The sequence below is a fragment of the Eutrigla gurnardus genome (assembly GCF_963514095.1).
Source record: "Eutrigla gurnardus genome assembly, chromosome: 13".
Classification (NCBI taxonomy): Eukaryota; Metazoa; Chordata; class Actinopteri; order Perciformes; family Triglidae; genus Eutrigla; species Eutrigla gurnardus.
In genome coordinates, this window is record NC_139936.1 from 8384574 (window position 1) to 8405510 (window position 20937).

At 45.0% G+C, this 20937-nt stretch overlaps 1 protein-coding gene across 3 annotated transcripts in view; it reads left to right on the plus strand.

Annotated features, from left to right (window-relative positions):
• Positions 1-20937, plus strand: part of emid1 (EMI domain containing 1) — a gene marked incomplete at its 3' end in the record, with an annotated part of 47006 nt that overhangs the window by 22875 nt on the left and 3194 nt on the right. For 2 of the 3 annotated variants that reach the window (XM_084025787.1, XM_084025786.1), the window contains exons 4-14: positions 12190-12279; positions 12382-12443; positions 12542-12674; positions 13519-13563; positions 13663-13770; positions 15789-15896; positions 17847-17936; positions 18269-18321; positions 18419-18481; positions 18571-18615; positions 18854-18898. In XM_084025787.1, the coding sequence (XP_083881913.1) occupies positions 12190-12279; positions 12382-12443; positions 12542-12674; positions 13519-13563; positions 13663-13770; positions 15789-15896; positions 17847-17936; positions 18269-18321; positions 18419-18481; positions 18571-18615; positions 18854-18898 (842 nt within the window). Of the gene's footprint in view, positions 1-12189; positions 12280-12381; positions 12444-12541; positions 12675-13518; positions 13564-13662; positions 13771-15788; positions 15897-17846; positions 17937-18268; positions 18322-18418; positions 18482-18570; positions 18616-18853; positions 18899-19061; positions 19074-20937 lie in introns of all 3 variants that reach the window. The other variant, XM_084025785.1, reaches the window with a different exon arrangement.

The following is a 20937-nucleotide window of genomic DNA, read 5'->3' on the forward strand; positions in this document are numbered from 1 at the left end:
TCGTGAAAGGCTCCTTATACTGTGTAAACAGCACGTATGACGGAAGAGAACCGCGATCGAAATCGGCCTGGTTTGTGATTTGTGTTTGCGTAACCTCAGCCTAGATTACTGCGGGAGTTGAAGCCACACCGGCCATCAATCAGCGCGGTACCGGTTAGCGCTGCGCTGGATTAGCGCAGGTTTGACCCCCACCAGGTGTGCGCGACCCGTGTCACCGTCTCACGTCTCGGCCGCGGTGTCGTGTTCCCTCCGGTGCCTCCCCATGCAAGTCTACCTGAGTAGAGGCTCACTGTTCCACACGCCATCACCCTGAACCCAAAAAGCCCAATCAGCTTTGATCCCACCCTGCGGCCCCTGGAAGTAAGTGGGGTCTAATCCCCAAAAAGCCTTTCGAAAGACACAGAGGAATGTCTGGCACACAGCATACCATTCACTCAGGGATTAGACTGAGAGGAGCTCAGCTTCACACAGTCATTTACTCTACTCACTGTGCACGGATGTATGCGTGGGTTTGTGTGTGTGTGTGTGTGTGTGTGTGTGTGTGGGTGCATATGCACATGTATGCAAATTCTGCACATATGCATGCGTACGGGAGTTAGACGGAATAATCTCAAACCTCAAGAAGCCTTTGCTAACGCTGCCACAAAGGCAGGTCATATTAGGTTGAATGCTAATTAGCAGCATAATATAAAGAGGTTTGGCAATCAGCTCTTTGATACTTTAGGCTTATGTGAGTTTTCAAAGCAGTGGGAGCTGCAAAGAGGTCAATATATGTGCCAAGGCTGAGGGTGCACTCATCCAAAAAAAAAAAAAAAAATAGTGAAAGCTGCTTCCAAATTGAGTCTTGGCGATACAAAAACTTTTTTTCCAAATATTATATACAGGCAGTAACACTTTACAAAACTTTCCTATAATTTTCAGGATATCAAAATCTCACAAAAGGGCAAATCAAAGCATAATTACACATAAAATAATGAATGAAAACAAGACCTTCAATTGATCATTTATAGTAACTAAGTAAGCCGATAAATTATGATGTAATTGAATCGTAAACCGGCCCACTTTATAAATGCTCACAACACGAACCAAATGCTTGTAAGTTGGAACAAAGACCATACAGAAGATTTTGCTGTGACCTCAGTGATGAAATAACTTTCATTTGTCAGTCTGGAACCTGAAGTGGTTTCATCTGTAACCAAGAAACCAGCAGCAGATCACCAGCACACCTCTGAACACATTCTATGTTTGGATCCTCGATCAGGTGACAGCTTAGAGCTGGAACCTTTAATTATGGTTTCATTTTCTGCAGCAGCAGGATTATATGCGTCCACGAGAAGTGTTGAGGCCCGTGAGTCGACACGCGGCGAGGAGGGATGCAGTCGCATCAGGTGGACGGCTGGTGGATGGCGGTCACTCCTGTGTATGTTTTAATAGGTGCACGGTTGCACCTAAAATGTATAATGATGTAAAGAGTGACGCTCGGACTTGGCGTTAAGTTGACGGTGAAGACAATGAGGGAGCGCTGAGCAGCAGACTCATCAATCTTACAAGGAACCTGGAGTGTGGAGGGAGCGATGTTGATCCTGGCTCCGTGCCACCGCTGTGAGAGCTTACCCAGATGTGACTGTTTGTATGTAATAGAGCGGCGGAGCAACAGTCGGTGGATTTTTCAAATCACCTAATGGAGGAGACGTGTGTCTGATTAATGATCTCTTCTGCTCTCTTACCTGAGAGAGTTCTCGGGAGCTGCCTCGCTGAAGGTTTTATTCGAGGACCGAATATGAGATCCGGGGGCTTTGAGACCCTGCTGCTGAGTCTGGCCTGTCTACGGTATTAGACAGTATGTGACTCAGCCAGGGCCCACAACAAAGGATGTCTTTAAACATGCAGTATGTTGGACACACACACACACACACTGAGCAGGCTGTGCTTTTATCAGCCAGACTTCCATGTCTGCTTTGCCTTCATGCATGAATGTATCTGCTGTCAGTGCAGCTATGCTTCTGTGTCTCTGTACTGATACACTGCAGGAACCATCAACCATAAAAGGCTCAGTGGCGTTGAAGGTGTGCGGTGGAGTTTTTTGGTAAACAAAACAGAGATAAACTGATGTTACTGACTCAAATAGCTGGATGGAGTATCGGTGACAGTATGTCGATCTGGTCTTAATGAAACACTGGGACCCGGATCAGTACCTGGATCAGTACTCTGTATCGTCCGACACCCTAATGCCAGGTATCGTAGCGGGACTGAAAAAGTCTGAACGCTGCATGACTAATATTAACATTTTTTATGACCAAAACATATTTTTTCCATCATTACGGTCTAACAAACATGTTGAAGGCTTTTGGTTGCTCATAAAACATTTGAAAGGGCAGATTATTAAAATGTGTTGGAAGCAGCATTGTTTACACCGGTGTTTGCCAGCTAGCTGTCTTCTTCTTCTTCCATGCCTTCTTGTTAGAATGACGATGGTTTCATGTCACTTTAATTGTCCATGTCTGTTCACTGCAATTATTATTTAAATAGTTTCCTGAAACAATGTTTCACTCCTCGCTCTGCTGCACAAATGTTCATTTTAAAAACTGTTGTGTGAGCTGAGCTAAAGACAGTTCTTCTGGATCGCCCACATCTGACTGCTCTCAGCGCATCCAACCACCGTCTCTCTCTCTCGCTATCGTTACTCCGACAACTCCAACACTTTTATGTGATTTATCTCATTAGAGAAGCTGGATGAAAACACAACGTTCCTCAGAGTTGTCAAACACGCCGCTGCACCCGTCGTGGAGACGCTCCTCTATAAATCAAGAGGGCCGCACCTCTCTGTCATCATGTTGCCTCGGGAAAGCAACAAATATGGTCTTGTCTGAGCTGAAAGAGAAGAGTCGGTCCAACAGCTCCTTGTTGCCATGTTTTTTTTTCCTGATGATAGAACCTCGACGCTTTATATACCCAGCTGATGGAAACACACCTAATCCACTTTGTTTTTGCTGCCACGTTCATACCGTTAGATTTAAATCCCCTTGATTACAGAATCTAACGATGATGCAAAATGATTGCAGTCTTCAGGCAATTGGGTAATGCACTGAATCACTGAATACCTTGTTGGAAGCATACTGAGGCCGTATTTGGTGGGTTTCATGGTCTTTCTTGCGTTAAAGGTTTATATGGTTCAACTGAGAGAATTTTATGTCCCCGTTGAGTTTATGAATCCGCTTCAAATCCCATTATAGTACCTCATTTCACGCAGCACAATTCCTTCATTTTAACACCAGTTAAAATGACAATAAATGGGTCATTCTTGAAACTCTGAGGGTTTTTTTTTTTTTTACTCAACAGTTTATGTTTCCACAGGCTGTTTACATTGGCAGTCGAGTGTATTTACAATGACGAGGGGAATATCTGATGAGAAGATGTTGAGAATAAAATTTCTTCCCACCGACTCCGCTGCCTCTGTCCTATTTAAAAGTTTGCGTTGAGACCACAATCTTTAGCTTTTCCAGCATGTTATATCGAACATTTTTCAGCCTCACAAACCTCCGAAGCGCGGCCGAAATACCTCCACGGTAAAATGATCCAAACTCATGAAGGCAAAATGGAGATTAGGGTGTTATACGAGATGTCCCAAAGGAAACTGAGAAATCAAATGATTTGTTATGGTAAGAGGAAATGGACAATGCTCTCTGAGAGGAGCTGAATCATGAGGAAAATTGAAGCAATAGTGAAGAAAGCTTTGGCCTACTTCTTACTACACATGGTCTCGTCTCGTTTATATCCCTGCAGAGTGAGGCACGTTGACGGTTTGCTGTTGAAGCAGCATATCGTCCTAAAGGGAGTTGGAACGGGTACAATCATAATCACGTCTTGGCTCCGGGTGGATGAATGCAGTCACTATCACGCAGTCATTGTGTTGACCCGGAGCTTTTTTTTGTGTTTGGTTGTCATGGATCCTGCTGCACGTTGTCAGAGAGGACTCCAATGTTTTGATTGTTAACATGGGTGGTGAAGGGAAAATATTGGTTATCGAAACCCTTTCCTTAACGAGACCTGCTCTCTTATGCACTCGCAGACAAATCGTACCACGGGAGCGAAATTACACTTGGCTGGTGTGGCGACGGGCCTCTAAGCCGTAACAAATGAGCCTCCAGACCAACCTTGCACAAATAAACTGCGTGTTTGACTGGACGTGTCCTTCAAACACTCGGAGGCAAAGGATTTACTCACCCAGCGCCGAGTGTGTCTAAGAGAACATGGGGCAGGATGTTTAGCTGGAGGTTTGTGGATTGGCCTGGCTCTGCTTGGCTGCAGATGTGGGCAGAGAGCTGGAGTGCTTGTCAACCTCTGTATGGTAATGAACAGGGTCAGAGCAAAGGGCCAGGAATTCAGCAGCGGCTTTATGCAGAGATCAGCAGTGTTTAAACTTCTCCACTGCTGTTTCCGCTTGCAGACGGCCGAGACATCATCGTTTTATTGCTTAGTCAAGCTATTGTTGGAATGTCTTCGTTTTCTCCAGCGATGCCGTACTTGGGAACACGTAACAGTAACCTTTTAGGAAACCTTTTCCATTCCTAATCCTAATGCTGCATTGATTATAGACATACGAGAGGTTGGCTTGTTTGCTGTCTTAACAGGATTTGGAGAGAAGGTGCGTTCAGTGGCGCTTTGGGCCCAGGAAATTTGGTAAACACAGGTATTATTTACTGAGATTTGGACATCCTTCCTATCGGTAATCAGATTGTACTGAAGTTAGCTGAACATGAGAAGAGGAATGGGCAGTCATGTGATGTAGCCTATTTGTAACAATGGAAGAGGAAAATAACAGAAAAAAGGAACATTCAAAGTAAAATACCTGCATCCTGCCATACTTCTTGCCTGTCTTGTTTCGGGTTAATTAGTGACACTTTGGGTGCAAACTTTTATGTTTTTACCTTCAACTTAAGTGGGTTAGATAATCATTTATCTAACTGTTGGCATCTTTACAACTTGTCTGCTTGTGTCTCGCGCCAGCAGATGTCAGCAATTACTTTCGGGGCCAATTTGGACGACGACCAAATCCTGTGACACCCAAGTTGTAATAAAGCGGAATTATCCTTTAAAGGGGAAAACGGCTTCACATAGCGTTGATGGGGCTTTACTTATTTTAGTCACAAAGGCTTATAAAGTGCACTTTTTCAACAGCTCAGTGCAAGTCAACAGCAGTGACTTGGTTAATGTTACAGTACATGCGTGTGAGTGAAGGTCTAATTTTGGTCCTGGTTCTTTTTTTTTTTTTTTTCAGAGCTTTTGTTTGTCCGCCACTCGCGGCAGTGTTTTGGCTGAGAGGAGTGGGTTTAATTACAGCGGCGTGCAGGGAGTGTTTTATGTGGAAAGGTCACAGACAAGACGGACCCCTCCCTGCCACACTAAAGCAACAGCAGAGGAGTGTGTGGTTTCATTGAGTCAGTGTTCATCTGCGACTCTGGAGTCCTGTTTTTACTCGTTTCCTCTGTGGTAACAGGAGAGACGGAGATGGGGGTAACGGGTTGCACATCACTGGATGAGATGCCAACTGAGGTCACTGGAAGGGAGAGCGTCGCCAAGGAAGAGTTTTTACAAAGATGTTTTTATTTGGGTCAACCGGGGTCGCGAGGGAGGAGCCGGTTCCATCGGGGCTTCTGTGTTATTGCGCCCCTCTTAATAAAAGTGAAGGGTGCGAGCTGGATCGTCAGCCTGCGCTGCACGCTTTTATTAGACATCTGCTGCTTTCAAGTAGGAAATGTTTAAAGAGTGTCGGGTGGATTTGTAGTGCCCCTTGTCCCGACCACACAAATCTCAAATCAGCACACTGCAATTTGACAGATGTGCCCACCACTGATTTTAGCCACTTTACACAGACCGCAGCATTGTTTGCTTTCATTGGCACTGAGAAAATTCTTTCCATTTTGCCATATGCTCGCGATTTTTATTTTGTTTTTTGGATTCCACTGGGACAACAGCAAATCACATCTATTCCATTTTTAACTTCACTTAAGATTCCTGTTTTTTATTTCACCCTCTCAAGTTTGTGTAAACACCAGATCCTTTTTGTCTGTTTTGTGGCTTTCTCTTTTAACACAATGTGCATCTCATGCTGTCGTGGACACTCAGAACAAGGGCCCCCCAAACAAGTGGTTGGAGGGGGGTCCGGTCTGCTCAGTAATTAGAGGCAGAGGTGGTGAGTGATTGTGAAACAAAGCTCAATTTCCCTTTTAATTATTATCTTTAAGTGCCTTGGAGTTATTCTCGAAAGTCTGGGTGAAGCCTCTGTGGGGAGCATAGTTGTGGTGTGTCGCTCATGATGAAACCTGGGAAATACAGTAAGCAGGAAGCCTGTTTGTGGGGGTTATGGAAGGTGAGTGCTGCATCCTGTGCAGAGAGGTCTACCTCACAGCCGTCTGTGCCCAGCGAGGCCAGTCTCCTGTCCCAGAATGCCAATGGAAGCACATGTCTTTAGGCCAGACAAACCGTAAATTACACACTGCCTGCTGTGGAGGGGGCGGGTCGCAGATGTCACTGCCATTAGCATCAATACAAACGTGTGCTGGAAAAAAAAAAACAACAGTGATAGGGAGAGTGAGTGAGAGGGAAGGTGAAGCTGAAGACTCGTCTGGGACAGAGAGGCGGGAGGAGAGGCAGGAGAACCTCCTCCTTCCTGTGCAAGATTAGAGGTTGTGTGTGCAAGCACATCTGGATGGAAGAGCTGAAAGGACTGATGTGAGCGTCAGAAAAGGCAAAACTGAGCACTGAACTGGCCTTGGCAGCATTTTTGTCTGTTTGTGTGTGTTTTGCGATACACACATGCCTTCAGGAACCTCAAGTCAACAGCTGAAATAGGCATCTGATCACAGACTGTACTGTCTGGATTACAACACTGTCCTCCTCAGGCAGAAGTGCTGTTACTTATTTAGATGTATTATTAAGTAGAAGCCAGAGTAGCACAGCCATATGAATTGTTGCAATCGTACAACTCGTCTTCTCTAAGGCAGACTCTTATTGTGCAGTTTTGTTTTGAATTATTGTTTCCTCCTGGAAATGTCAATCAGAAAACCCAGCAAACTAAGAATTGCTCAAAGCAGTGAAGCTTATGATGGTTCCGTCTTCAGTTAAAAGCTTGAATAAAAGTAATTATTGACTGTAACACAACTCCAAAAAGTATCAATACATAAATCATGTCCTCAGGTGCGGTAACCAGACATAATGTAATGAACTAGTCTACTTCCCTTGGTGGTGACTGATCGAGGTCAGGCTCTGTGGAGGGTGTACTTAGGGTGTTGTGGCGAGTGTGTGCTGCAAGACGCGCCGTTGGCTGCAAGTGTCTGTGCTGATTGATGAGGTGCGATGTGTGTGTGTGCACGAGGTGGGAACCTCTCTGACCCTGCACACTCTCACCTCAGGGTCCTGGAGGCTAGAGCTTGGTTTCATTTTCAGCAGGTCTTTGCAACACCTCACCTAGATCTTGTAAAACAGAGCAGATGGAGACCGGCACTTGTTTTCAACGTAAACACTCCTGTTCGGCTCACCTTTTTACTCCAGAATCACTTGTCCGACCGATTGTTGTGGCGTGCCGGTGCTTTCCTTCTCACCTGTAATTACAGTTGAACCTGTCCGGTGTGTGGGCTGACTGATGGGGAGGCAGAGTGGCAATTCCAAAGGAAGGAAATGATGAAGTGTGTCCCACCCTTTGAGTCAATCACCTAATAAAATAAAGCTGCAACCCTGGGAAAGAACAGTAAACACGGCGGTTGGCGGAGTCCTGATGGCCAGACTGAGTCCCGTCAGCTGTATGGGAGGTGGAAGCTGTTGATGGTTCTCCTTTTAGCTTTTCTTTCCTCCCAATCTCCTAACCCTGTTTACCTGAAACCAGTATAGTAGCTGTAATATTAGCTCTTAAATACCAATGCTCCTTTTTGACCGCACCTAAAATCGGTATACCTCACTGTGAGGAACTCTTTGGAATCATTGTGTACAGTCTGGTGTTGTGGTACCAGAGTGACTGTAAAGAGTCTCACTTTGCTCAGTGAAAACCGCAGCTGACACCGGTCCAATGATGACCTGAATGTTGTGCTTCTGATCAGGTAACCTGATATAAAACCGGTGTGTTGTCTGACTTCTGTAATAATGTAACCTTCTAGAAGAGCAGAAAGTATTTTTCTTTTGTATGTTTGGAGTAAAACTTAGACAAAAGAAATGACTTTGCTTTATTTCAAGTAGAGCAGTAGTGTGTGTGTGTGTGTGTGTGTGTGTGTGTGTTTATCTAAAGGCAGCAGCGGTCTTCGGTCTGTCTGAGGCAGTGCAGAGACCGAGACGAACGCCTTCCCCGCTTTGCTGTCAGCATCTGGTCACTAATGATACTGCAGCGCTGAGCTCAGCTAATTGACCCGACAGAGATGGATCAGGACGCTGCACTCTGCTGTGTCTGCTTGCCGTGTGTGTGTGTGTGTGTGTGTATCTCCCCACAGGAGCTGCAAACTTGGAGATGACACAGTTAGACGGTGCACACACACACACACACACACCGTTATATATTTGTCCACCATCTGCTGCAGACTGTACGAGAGGTCTCATACACCCACAAAGCAACTAAAGGCCTGTCTGTGTGCAAGCTGATGAATCTCCCCGTAGAAGAGCAAATAAACGTCGGTGGGTGATGAGCTCCGGGGATCGGTCAGTGCAGCTGAGTGTGAGATGTGTGTTTAAGGGTTCTGGTTGGCAGGCCTAACTGGGCTCTTAGCATGAGAGCACTGGTTTATTTCCACTGGGAGAGTATCACTGAAGGAATAACCTTGGCCCATTAATAAGGCAGCCAGTGTGTGTGTGTTTGTCACACACTTTCTCACGCACAGACACAAGCACGCACACACACACACACCTCAGAGGTTGCAGCTGCAGCCCTGGTCACTGTGCCCTTGGCTCTCACTGTGGCGGCACCAGCAGCAACGCTCCACATGGCTTTAAAGAGCCAATAACAATAACTGGAATAAAGTTCCCCTAATGGTAATATAATGATATAATACTAAACGCAGGTTGTTAATGCTTTCGTGGGATCCAAATTGCAAAAAAAAAAGGGTCGCTGCTTCCCCCTTTTGGCTTTGTTCACACTTGGCATGAATGCGTCTCTGGTGTTGAATCACAAACACAGTTTGACATTCACTCTCTTTCTCTCGTTCTGTATGAAGTTTCATTTTGTCTAATGTGTGCCTGGAACATGCGATCGCAAGGGATAACTTCTCCACTCAAGATCCCAGCTGACGTTGGGCGAAGGCAGCGTACGTCCTGGACGTGTGTCTCACCGGGCTGACAGCCATTCACGCTCGCATTCATACCTGCATGTCTTTGGACTGTCGAGCAACCAACTTTAGCTAGTGGTCAGTTCCATTATTCCAGCAGCAGAGAAATCTCCTGTCGGGGTTTTAAGCCGATGCCCACGGGGCGACACGTGTGGCTTGGCAGACCTAATGCTCAGATTTCAGCGAACCGTTTAATGGTCCGGTCTAACCTCAGCCCCCAGCTACATGCTTAGAAGAGACTATGTCGTAAGAGCTCCCCTCAACGTTTCAGAGCTCCAACATAAACTTTCATTTAGATAAAGTCTACTAGTCTACAATCTTTAAGTTGTTCTGAGAGGCTTATCGTCACTGCCAGAGTCCTGCTGCTACAAAGTACCTTTGTACACAATATACAGTGTATATAACCATGTACTTAAGTATAAAAAAATAATTCTGAATCGGAGAAGATAACCATGACCATGTAACCTCTGCTCATATCTTTCTCCTTTTCCTATGAGATTATTGCTCCAGCAGGGGCAAATATTATGTGTATGTTAACAGTGTGTGTGTGTGTGTGAGAGAGAGAGAGCGAGTGAGAGACAATAAAGCAGAACGAGAGACGGGGCTGATGTCAGGACAGCCTCTGGCCCACTGAACTCTCTGCGGGGGTAATTCTCTAGTGAAGAGCTCTGACTCAGTTGCTGATTAGGGACCAGTGCAGCATGGGGGCAAAAGGTCAAATACATTCACACATTTTCTTTGACACCCCCCCCCCCCCCCCAAACACACACACACACACACACACACACTGGGGCAATTAGCCCACCGAGAACAAAGAGTGGATACAATGAACCGCATCCATCAGGGGGGCATTCATTAACTGTGATGATGTTATTGTTGTCGCACTGGAGGCATCCAGTTCATCTTCATTCTCTAAATGCAGCCTGCACACACACACACACACACACACACACACACACACACACACACACACACACACACACACACACACACACACACAGTGTAGTTAACAAACACTCTCATGGGAGATGCAGAAGAAAAGAGCAGTCTTGCAGGATTTTAAATTTGTTGTTGCAAGACGGAGAGTGTGTGTGTGTGTGTGTGTGTGTGTTTGTAAGAGGTGTGTGTGTGTGGGAGACAGTTGTCCTTGCGCCAAAGCCGGGTTAATGCTGCATACAATAGCTGCAGTGTGGGTGAGGGGGATTTTGGCGCTTGAACGTTCTTTACTCTAGAGGGAGAAGAGGTGCCGTTAGGGGTGAGAGCTAGATTTCCTATCCAGAATCCTCTTTGTAATTGAATGCAGCCTCATGAGCCGAACTCTGGAGAAAACGTACACACACACACACACACACACACACCTCTCTTTCTCTGCAGTCGTCCCCATGTGGACTGAAGTGCGCTGCAGACGAGTGAAGAGCAGATGAGAGTGTGTGTGTGTGTGTGTGTGTTCTCCACATCCATTGTTATCCAAATGTGGGAGAGTTTTCTGCAATCTAGAGCGCATGCCATAACATTTCAGTCTCAGGTCTTACATGGTTTAAATCCATCTACACTTGTAATCCTCTGAGAAATACCCAGAACCCAAAACAGTGAAATCATGAGCACAGAGGTTGAGGAGGGGAAATGATGGAAGCGCTCTCGTTTTTCCCTCCAACCATGTGTTCTTCTGCGGACTGTTCATGCTCCTCCTTTGCCCTCTCTCTCTCCCCTCTCAGTGGGTCGACACTAAACCGGTTATGCTTTCTGTCTTAAGTTCCCAAACCTTTATTTTTCTTCATGGCAATAAGCTCTCCGTTTGCCTTTCGTGGCTCTGTAGTGGATGGAGATGGATCACGACACCTGACGTTACAATAAGCCAGGCTGTTGAAGAAGAAGAATTGCTGGCCTGCTCCAGCTCGGTGCTGCAGGTGCTATTTCATGACTTCTTTTAGTACAGCACTTGGCGTTGACCGTGGACGCTGGCCACTGAATGGCAAAGACGTGCTTCCTGGCGGCTAATGAGGTGCTGAACCCAGCCTCTTGTTTGTATCAGGAGCACCTGGGCCGACCAGAGCCAGACCGAGCCAGACAAAGGGTTCAGTCTAGCTTTTTCCAAAGGTCTGCCCATTCAAACCATCCAGAACCCAGGGAGACAAACTCCCATACTTCATAAAATGCAGAATGCGAGCTGAAACTGCCCATTCTCTCCACACAAGGAAATCATTGTTTGTCTTTACGCTCCTTCTCTCTTTGCGGTTTCTAAACTGCATAAATAAACAAAGCAAAAGGAAAGCATCTTGGCGAAGCATGCAAACTGTTTGTCTGTTGCTGCTTTTTAATGTCCTGATAGTAAGAAGCTCAGCTGGAGGATGGATGTGCACAGAAACAGCACAGAATTCATCCTCAGTGACATTTCTTCACACAACCTACAGCACAGTGTCATTTACAAATCATTGATGACACAACATTAAACACACAATCGACACCTGCAGCCGGTGAATCAGTATTTGGATGATGGATCAGTTGGACTGCTGTTTTTTTCTTCTCTGCATTCATCCATGTTTGTCTGTATGTGAGCTGTGTTTGTCTGCCAAACAATCCAAAAACCAAATATACTCAATTTTGAAACATACAAGAATGAAAAGCAGCAATTCCTTACATTTGAGTTACTGAAACATGAGAAAGTTGGGTGTTTTTGCTTTAAAACAAAATGCAATGTTGCCTATGATGGTAAAAGGACTACACTTATACAGCACTTTTCTACCTCGGCGGACAGAGCGAACCATTTGCAACTGCGTAACTACGACTGGAGGTAGAAACTTCCACATCTAAAGATGGAATGGGTCTTCTAGGTGAATAAATCTGAAGTTGTGACCTTTTTCTGTCTCTTTATCTGCTTTTACAGATGGTGGGAACCAGCTTGTAGCTCAGGAGGCAGTCAGGAAACCATCCACGCTACGCCGCCCGCCTGCACGCACAGGAGAGCCCATCTCTGGTAACAACGTGTTCCTACTCTGAAAACACAAAAGCAAAGGTACACTGTGTTTTTAAGTGTCTGATTCCTGAAGGTAAAGAAAACCTTTTTTTGGTTTCCTAGATTGTCTCAACTGCAGTCGAGTCACAGCTTTGAACGACAGGCTGAACTCATTGGAGGCGAAGGTTTGGACTCATTCAGCCACAGTATCTGAATCACTGAGAAACAGGATCCATTAAACAAACATATTGGTTAATTGCCCACGCCTGTCTCCCTGCACCAGGTCCATTTACTCACTGCCCCGGCGTCCGTATCGCATCGCCTCCCTCAGGTTAAAGGAGGAACTGCACCGGAGGCCTCATTACTGATGGGGGATGTGCCCGCTCAGGGAGCTCCTGGTGAGCAGGGGCCTGCAGGTAGGTCTATCATGCTGTCAAGCATGATATGTTTTAAGTTAAAACATATTGCATATTTCTATTTAGTGGAATCTTGTTTTTTGGATAATTGAGTCAGAAATCACTCCTTGCAGCTTTTCCCCAGCGGGCAGCAACTCTTCAATCTACCCTCTACCTGCTCACATCTGCTCATATCCTATTTCCTCCACACACACACACACACACACACACACACACACACACACACACACTCATTTCCTTTAGCAACAGTTAGAGGCCAGTTGTGTGCGCTGCTCCGTGGCTGCGCGGTAAGCACTCTCTCTCTCCTCTCCTCTCCTGGAGTCGAGCCCAGCACTGGGCGAGTTCACGAGCGCTGCTGCACTGTCACGAGACGTTTAAAAAGTTAGATTAAAATGTGTTCAGCCACAAGTTGTACCTGCTTTTAGCCAGTGTGAAGGAATGTTATGTGCTCATAGAATATTTCAGATTATTCTGATGGCAGAAGTTTTCATTTGCAGGAAGAAAATGGTCCAATCCTGGTGAAAGTGGTTGCATCCTCATTCATTCATTCAAACACTTCCCACTGAAGAATAGACAATAGTTGCAGACTTAAAAACCTAGCACCTACATTACCCACAATGCAACATGCAACATGTAATTTAACCTAAAGCAGAGATTAGGAGCAGACAACACTGACTTCTTTCTAATTTAACTTCAACCAGCCATAATCTTACATTTAAATCAGCCTCAATGATTAGCACAATAATGTCTTTTTGCTCGTCCCTCAGTGAACCTCTGTTCCAGGTGGTTTGAAGTCTTCACAGAGCTACACCTCTCAATGAAGCCACCTCTGTTTTCATTGCAGGTCCTCAGGGTGCGAAGGGGAGAGATGGTCTTCCTGGCAGAGAAGGTAACTTCTAGCCATGGTTGCTTTCAGTCCACGTAAAACCATTTAAGATATAAATCAGTTAAGGCTTTGTGATTACTCATGACTGTTTCCTCCTCTTAGGGAGGCCGGGGTCTCGAGGGTTGCCAGGTCCCAGCGGGCCTCGGGGGGAGACCGGAAATAGGGGCCCATCTGGAACCCCTGGATCTAAGGGATCGTCAGGACCTGCAGGTAAGAGAGGACTGAAGTAGTAATACACACAGTTAGCCGTTGTGAGCTGAGAGAAACAAATGAAGCTTGCCTTAATAAGCGTGTTGTAAAGGTTTGTCATTGAGAGACGGAGGGTGTCGCAGGGCAGTTGTCCGTTTAACCTTTTGTCTGTAGAACAAGACACTTTAACGGCTCAATGTTGACCAAAGAGCTGTGGAAACAGCAGAGATGTCCAACAAAAGACTGATGTCTTTCTCTTAAACCAGCCAGTCGACCTACAGACCCAGACTCCAGCAGACGGCGTGTAACTTCCTGAAATCTGGTCATTTTGTGTTTTCTAAAAGTGTTATTTCAGTCGACAGCAAAAGCATTTGTTTTCATTTACTGCATGTAAACTCCCCAACATGTGCTACTGCTCCCCAAACCAGGATCATAAATCTGCTCCATGTATTCTGGTTATGTACAAATAATAAATGACCTGTTTGGGGGGGGGGGGGGGGAGTAAATCCACGGGCAGCTGTGACTTGAATGATGACTAAGTAAATTGTGGTATAAGTTTGTCACAACATCTGCTCTCGCTATCGCCTGTTATTCCTCTGCTCTGGATCGTGAATGGAGTGCCTCTCAGGCTAACACATGACCCCTGCTCCGTGCCTGCTGCTGGGTAAAGACCAGATTTAGAGCAAAAGCTAAACTACAAACCCGCTTTCCGCGAAGCGCCATGTGACTTCAATCTGAGATGAACATGAGCTATATATACACAAATCCCAGGTCCTTATGATTTCCATATGCCTGTGGTGTTATTGTTTTTTTTATCTCCATTACTTCATAAGTGCCCCAAAACCAGAGCTCGTGTCTTAAGTTGCATCCGAAGCTGTGTTTTCCTTATTGTGCTGGGGTTTTTATCATTTTAAAGAGAAAGATAAACACAGCGCTGGAATGCGTCCAGTGTCATGGAAAAAGTAGACGAGGATTCTTTCAGCCGGAGGTTATTGGAGAGATGAGAGAAACGTGAACTTGTGTTGTTCAGAGGAGTGAATACCGAGAAGTTACGGGACAGTTGTTTTACAAACTTTGTCTCGTATTTTGACACAGCATCCCCCGGCTGCTCTAGGGAACAATTATTCTGCAGGGAGAAATTAGAATTGTTTCCCCCAATATGTCACATAGACTCTAAAGGACCACTTTGTTTGGCCATTTGAAGCGTTGCACCGCAGAGCTTACAGTCTCCCCGCGGTGCAGCCAAAACACTAAGTGAAAACGGTCCAGAGGTGTCAAATCAGAGCTGTAATAACATTACTTTGCAAAGCGGTAATTAGCGAGATGACATTGTCAGCTGCATCGGTACATAAACAGAGAGGTGATGAGTCTGGGTCTGTCGGAGGGCAGGAGGTGGTGTTTAGGGGGTAGCGTTACTTCAGGAGAGTCCAAACAGTGAGGTCAGATGTGGTTGTTTTTTTTCCACCTCCAAAAAAAAATGGCTGAGGGAGGAGGAGGAGGGACACTTAAACTGACTGGCCCATATGGAGCAGCTACAGGCTGTTACTCATGTCCAAACGCTAGCAGTGTGACCGTAGGCAGCATTTAATTCCCTATGAACTGATGCCAGTCACACTTTGCAGAGTTTTAGGCTGTTTATTTGAGTTTTCCCATGTCTCTAAATCAGTTCCCAGCACCGGACCATTAAAGACCCTCCTCCTGTTAGTTACAGAGAAACTAAATTGGCCAGTTCATTCACTTTTTCCTCCTCTGTCCAGCGGCTGATTTTACTCCACATACATGCTGTATAGCACACACACATTCCTGCCAGACACTATGATGTTGTATCACTCAGCACTTTATCTAATCTATTTCCTCTCTGGTCTTTGTCATAGTTTATCCTCCTATTATTGCATCCCCCGGACTCATTTATCATAACCAGTCTGCTGTTGTGCTCTGCCTCTCCAGAGGCAATTTAAAGATCATATTTTGCTATGACATACCTCCGACGCACAATATGTCTGTCACCACAGCCGTGTTTCTGTAATTCCTCCTCTCAGGGCCCCGTGGTCCATCAGGACTCCCAGGAGAGAGGGGTCTACCAGGCCCACCTGGCCCTCCAGGGCCTCCAGCTCCAGCCAGTGCCCACATCCCGGAACCAGACCAAAGTAAGACCCTGGACTTCATACAGTCACCATGACATCGATTCCACACCAAATAGTCTTTAAAAAGTACTCCACCGATTAAGCTTTGTCTTTGTTGGACTGCAAAACTAGAAACTCCCTTTTCAAAACCTGGTGCCTACATTACCCACAATGTGTCTCGACCACCTAACGAGATTTGGATGCACTATGCTCGTAGCTGCAGAGCTCTGTTACACTCACTTATATCTAATGACACACTCCCTGATTTTTATTTGAAATCGATGTTTTATTCGTGTTCAGAATCAAATGTCAAGTGACATCACAAACGACTTTATGCAACCTTTTTCATATTTGCAGTTGCACTCGAGCAAGACCTGTAAACAGGCTTTGCTATGTAAAATTAGCTCACTCTCCCTTTAACTGCTGTATATTTAAAAAATCATTTTTGCCATGAACCCAGCGTGAGCACATGTACACAAATTAAATCAACCCTTTGTTCTCAGTTCATGGACATGTTCTCCCCCGCCGCGTAAGAGCTTTCATAAGTTTTAGGACTCGGGATAAACAAAGGAAACAAAGGGAATGAGAAACAGACAGGGTGGTGGTAATCCTTTAACCGCCACTCGCTCCTTACTGTCCACCGGCCAAGTAGGACACAATCAAAGAGTATTAAATGGAGGCAGAGACCGTCTGAGATCGACTCCGACTTCACATGCAGGGATGAGAACCTGTCCATCACTGATGTCACTCAACAACTTCCAGATGTGGACCCCTCAGACAGCTGAGGGGAAGAGTGAGAGACAGATGGGGGGCCCTTCTCCTGGCTCTCTCAAGGTCAACACATCATCCAGGGTTTTTACATGTGGATTCAGTGGTAAAACCAAGAATGCCGCGCGCACATTTGTGAGCTCCGGGTTCCCGTGTGGAGAAAGCTGTGGGCACATTGGGGTTGGCATGATGATTTCCGAGACTGCGAGCCATTTTCTTTCACATCAAAGTAACAGCAGGGGACGTGCCGAGCTTCCTTCGGAAAACACTGGCTTATTTGGCTTTTTACGTCTGCATCAGGGGGTTGGAATTCCCTTCTGTTGAACAGGAGACTGTTCCTAAACCAGCACCCGCAATGTTGAGTCGGGAGGAGGGGCATTGTTGTTTAAACATTGTTTACATGTTTTCACGTCTCGTTGAGCCACAGATGCGTTCTTTACAGGAAATGAAGGGAGTTTGTAGAAACGGACAGAGAGACTGGCTCTGTCATGAATGTCAGCTCTGGTGTGCAACGTTCTGGCAGCTGGAGGATGTTTCTGGCTGTCAGCTCTCCTCCTCCTCCTCCTCCTCCTCCTCTTCTTCTCTGCGTCTCCTGTCTCATGCTGTGATTGGATCTATGTTTCCTGTCCGTACCAAACGACCCAATGACAGCATACTTCCTCTATCGCTCACAAGTTCACCACCCTCTTCCTCTTGCAGACATGTTTATTTCTAGACGTCCAGTCAGTGTTGTCACACAGTGGGTATGGAAAGTTGATTTTATTTTTTTTTACTGAATGTGAAACACAGATCTACTACTGTGGTAGATCTGTTTTCACATTCATTAAATGCTTAAACTACATTTAAGTGTAGTTTACTAACCTGTTGAAGTCATTAGGGTTAAGTAGGAGTATTTGTTGGAAAATACTGCCCTCTAGTGGTTACTCTAATGTAATAAAGGGGGACTTCTTGCTCTCAGGCAGCAAGACAGTTGTGTCTGAACGGGGCGTCATACAGCAACACAATTCAACCATTATAGATCACTATTAATATAACCAAAATAGAACAATTTGATTGGTGGAGCTTGTTAGAGGTACAGCGCATACACACAATACAAACCTGTATTCACAAAGACAATTATCCATAAAACACTACATTTTCATGTCATGGCACTTTGGATTTGTTTTAAAAGATCGTCAACACGATTTAATTTTGTTTTAAATGTAGGTCGTGGAAAAGACCTTTTCTACAGCAACACTTTCCATGACTCACAAGGGTTGCCTGTTCCAGGACCTCAGGGTCCCGCTGGGCCTGTCGGTGAGTTTTTATCACTATCTATATAGTCTTTATAGCTGTAATACGCACAGTGTCCAAATATCTCACATGCAATCTCATCTCTATCTCACGCACAAAAAAATGTCACATGCATGTTGGTTCATTTTTGGTCTTTTTTTGACGCTTATTCTTAACCAGGTGACCAAACTCAAACCGTTAAGTCCACACTCTTAAAGTTACTCTAAGCTTAATAAAATCATAATCACCTGCAGGTGCTGAACATGTGTTGGGTTGAGCTCAGTGCTCTTCACACAATTAAAACCCAACACCACCTCCACCCAGAGGGTCCTAATATGAGTCTATCTATTACGCAGGTCCACCAGGTCCCAGAGGCCCATCAGGACCTCCTGGACCCTCAGGACAGAATGTAAGCTCACACACGGCATACTTACTAAGTTTAGCACTGTCAGATTTGTTGCATCACAAATTCATCATTGTCACTTTTAATTCCTGACTCAATACAGGGGAAATCTGGAGCCCCTGGAACGCAGGGCCCCGCGGGGCCAAAGGGAGAACGTGGGGAGAGAGTGAGTGAAGTCACAGCTTGATGATGTGCAGTAGGCTTTCTTCATTTACTCTACATCCTTAAACAACGTGCCTTTGGTTTTTTTTTCAGGGTCCTTTAGGTTACCAAGGAGAGAGGGGCTTCAGAGGCGAGCCGGTAAGATACGCTACCCTGCTGCCTTGACGAGTACAATAAGCGAGCTTATGTTGGGAAAATCAACACATGTCATAGCTGGTTATATTGCTGTAAACTACGCTAACCAGCAGTGCCACAAATCACACCGACCGGCATCAACACGGTCTCAGAGAAAAGGAGCTCTTTCTGTCGATGTAAACCGCTGCAACGCTTTCATCAATGTTTTAAAGTCAAATGCTTTGTTGATATGTCTTCATAGGGAGTATCGGGTCCCAAGGGAGAGCCAGGAGAGAAGGGCTTGCCGGTAAGGAAGTAGTTGGTGGTATTTCACATGGTGACACGGACAGGAGGGTTTTTGCATTAAGTTATAAGAAAATAAAAAATAGTTTAAAGATTTGTTGAGAATTAGATATTTTCTCTGTCTGTCTAACCCTAATTTTTCTTTTACCTCTTTCTCATTTTACAAGAGCAATCTAAATGTAAGATCTTTTTTTATTTTTTTATTTATGTCCTCGCGTGTTCACTTTTGCAATGCAGCGAATCTATTCCGTAACCTAAACAAAGTCGAACCATGACCCACGTCTCAGGTTGTGGTTACGATTGTTTTACAATCACCGTGTTTATGGCTGTGATTTTCCACTGAGTGGTGTTCATCTCTTTTTCTCCCGAGTCTGTACTTTCCTCCCTGTCGATAGTCACGAAGTGTCTGTTTTACATTGTTGTTTTCTGTTTTTGTGTAGTGGATTCTTTCTGGTTTTATGTGTGAACTGTTTTTGTGTTAATGTGTTTTTGTTTTTGTTGGTCCTCGGGGTTTGCTCTGGACTGCTGTCCCCTGTCACGACACTGTCCTCTTGACCCTAAAGCTGTCTGACTCCCTCTGCAAGCTGCTGTCCCCATGGCTACCTTTCACAGTCACCTTTTCAGCATCCGACTTTGGCATATACATAGAAATGCAAAATGCAAGAAAAACGATGTCAATCTTGTAATGATACCACGCACCGGCTCTGACTGAGTGAAATCATGTAGAATATAGAAAAAAAATCCCTCTAGAGGCAAATTTTTGGATGATTTTTAGTTGACCTCAAACTGTTTCTAACAGAAAGCACGACAGAAATGTATATGCCAAATCGCTCCATATGTGTCAGTGGGGGGTCCCTGTTGGGTTTAGAGGTGGTGTGCTCTGATGTGAGTGGAGTGGATACAGCTATCCTCTTTTATTCCACAATGCAACCTTGCATGATTTCACCTCTAAGTGCCACTTCAACTTTCTTTCTTGGACGTAAAAAAAAAAAAAAATGCATCTAACGAGTAAAATATAATTAAAACAGAAATAAGGCAAAGTAGCTTTAAATTGGATTTGGGGTTATTAAAGAGGACCTAGTTTCTTTTTCTGGTGCATTCTTGTATTTAACTTCGTTTGAGGGCGTGTCAAACTAGCGGCTGGGAAGATATTATGAAAATTAGGTACTTGGTGACATCACAACTGTACCGAAGAAAAGACAAGATTTCAATTGAGGGGGGTGGGGGGTAACTCCCTTTGGGTTGGATTAACAGGGTTTGTAACTCCGGAGATTTTTTACATGTACAAAAAACTATAAAGCAACATATCAGAAAATAAGAGGTCCTCTTTAATGATCTGTTTACAGAGTTCACAGCCATGCTAGTCTCTCTGTGAGGCTGCACTGTAATGTCAGCATTCAAAATAACAAAGACGTTTGCCAAGGTTGCCTTCTTAGCTTAGCATCTGCTAATATGCACTAAACAAAGAAAGTACAGTTGAGGTTGATTGGAAAGTTGTGAAATCAGAAAGTCAGGGCCTGAGGGCATCATGAATGTCTGTAGAAAATTAAATGGTAATCCATGGCACCACTTCAGCATGAAATGGCTGTGATGAAAATAAAATGTAATCATTTTTTATGATCCAGAAACTTTGCCTTCTTTCTCCAAACATATAAAGTTTGTCTTACTAATGAGAGCATTTCACTCATCTGCGCACCAAAGGCTCCGGCTCTTTCTCTGCATGCCTCCTGTGTGATGTTGACGCTTCCAGCCGTCTCTGTCTGCTTTACTTCTCTTCTTCAACACATTGTGTTCCTTTTGTTAAGGTATGACTCATGAAGCCACCGCTTATCCTTTCACAAAAGTCAAATCTATTAAGTGTAAATCGATACTGGCTTCATTTCGTCGGGTAACGTTAGGTTACTTTCGTTGACCACGGTGTAAAGAATGAAAACCGTGGTGCTGAAAAATAATCGCCTGGCTTAACTGCTACTCAACAACAAGAATGCAGATGGCATGATCGAGTCTGAATCACGGGGATAATGACATCCAGCTGTGTTATGT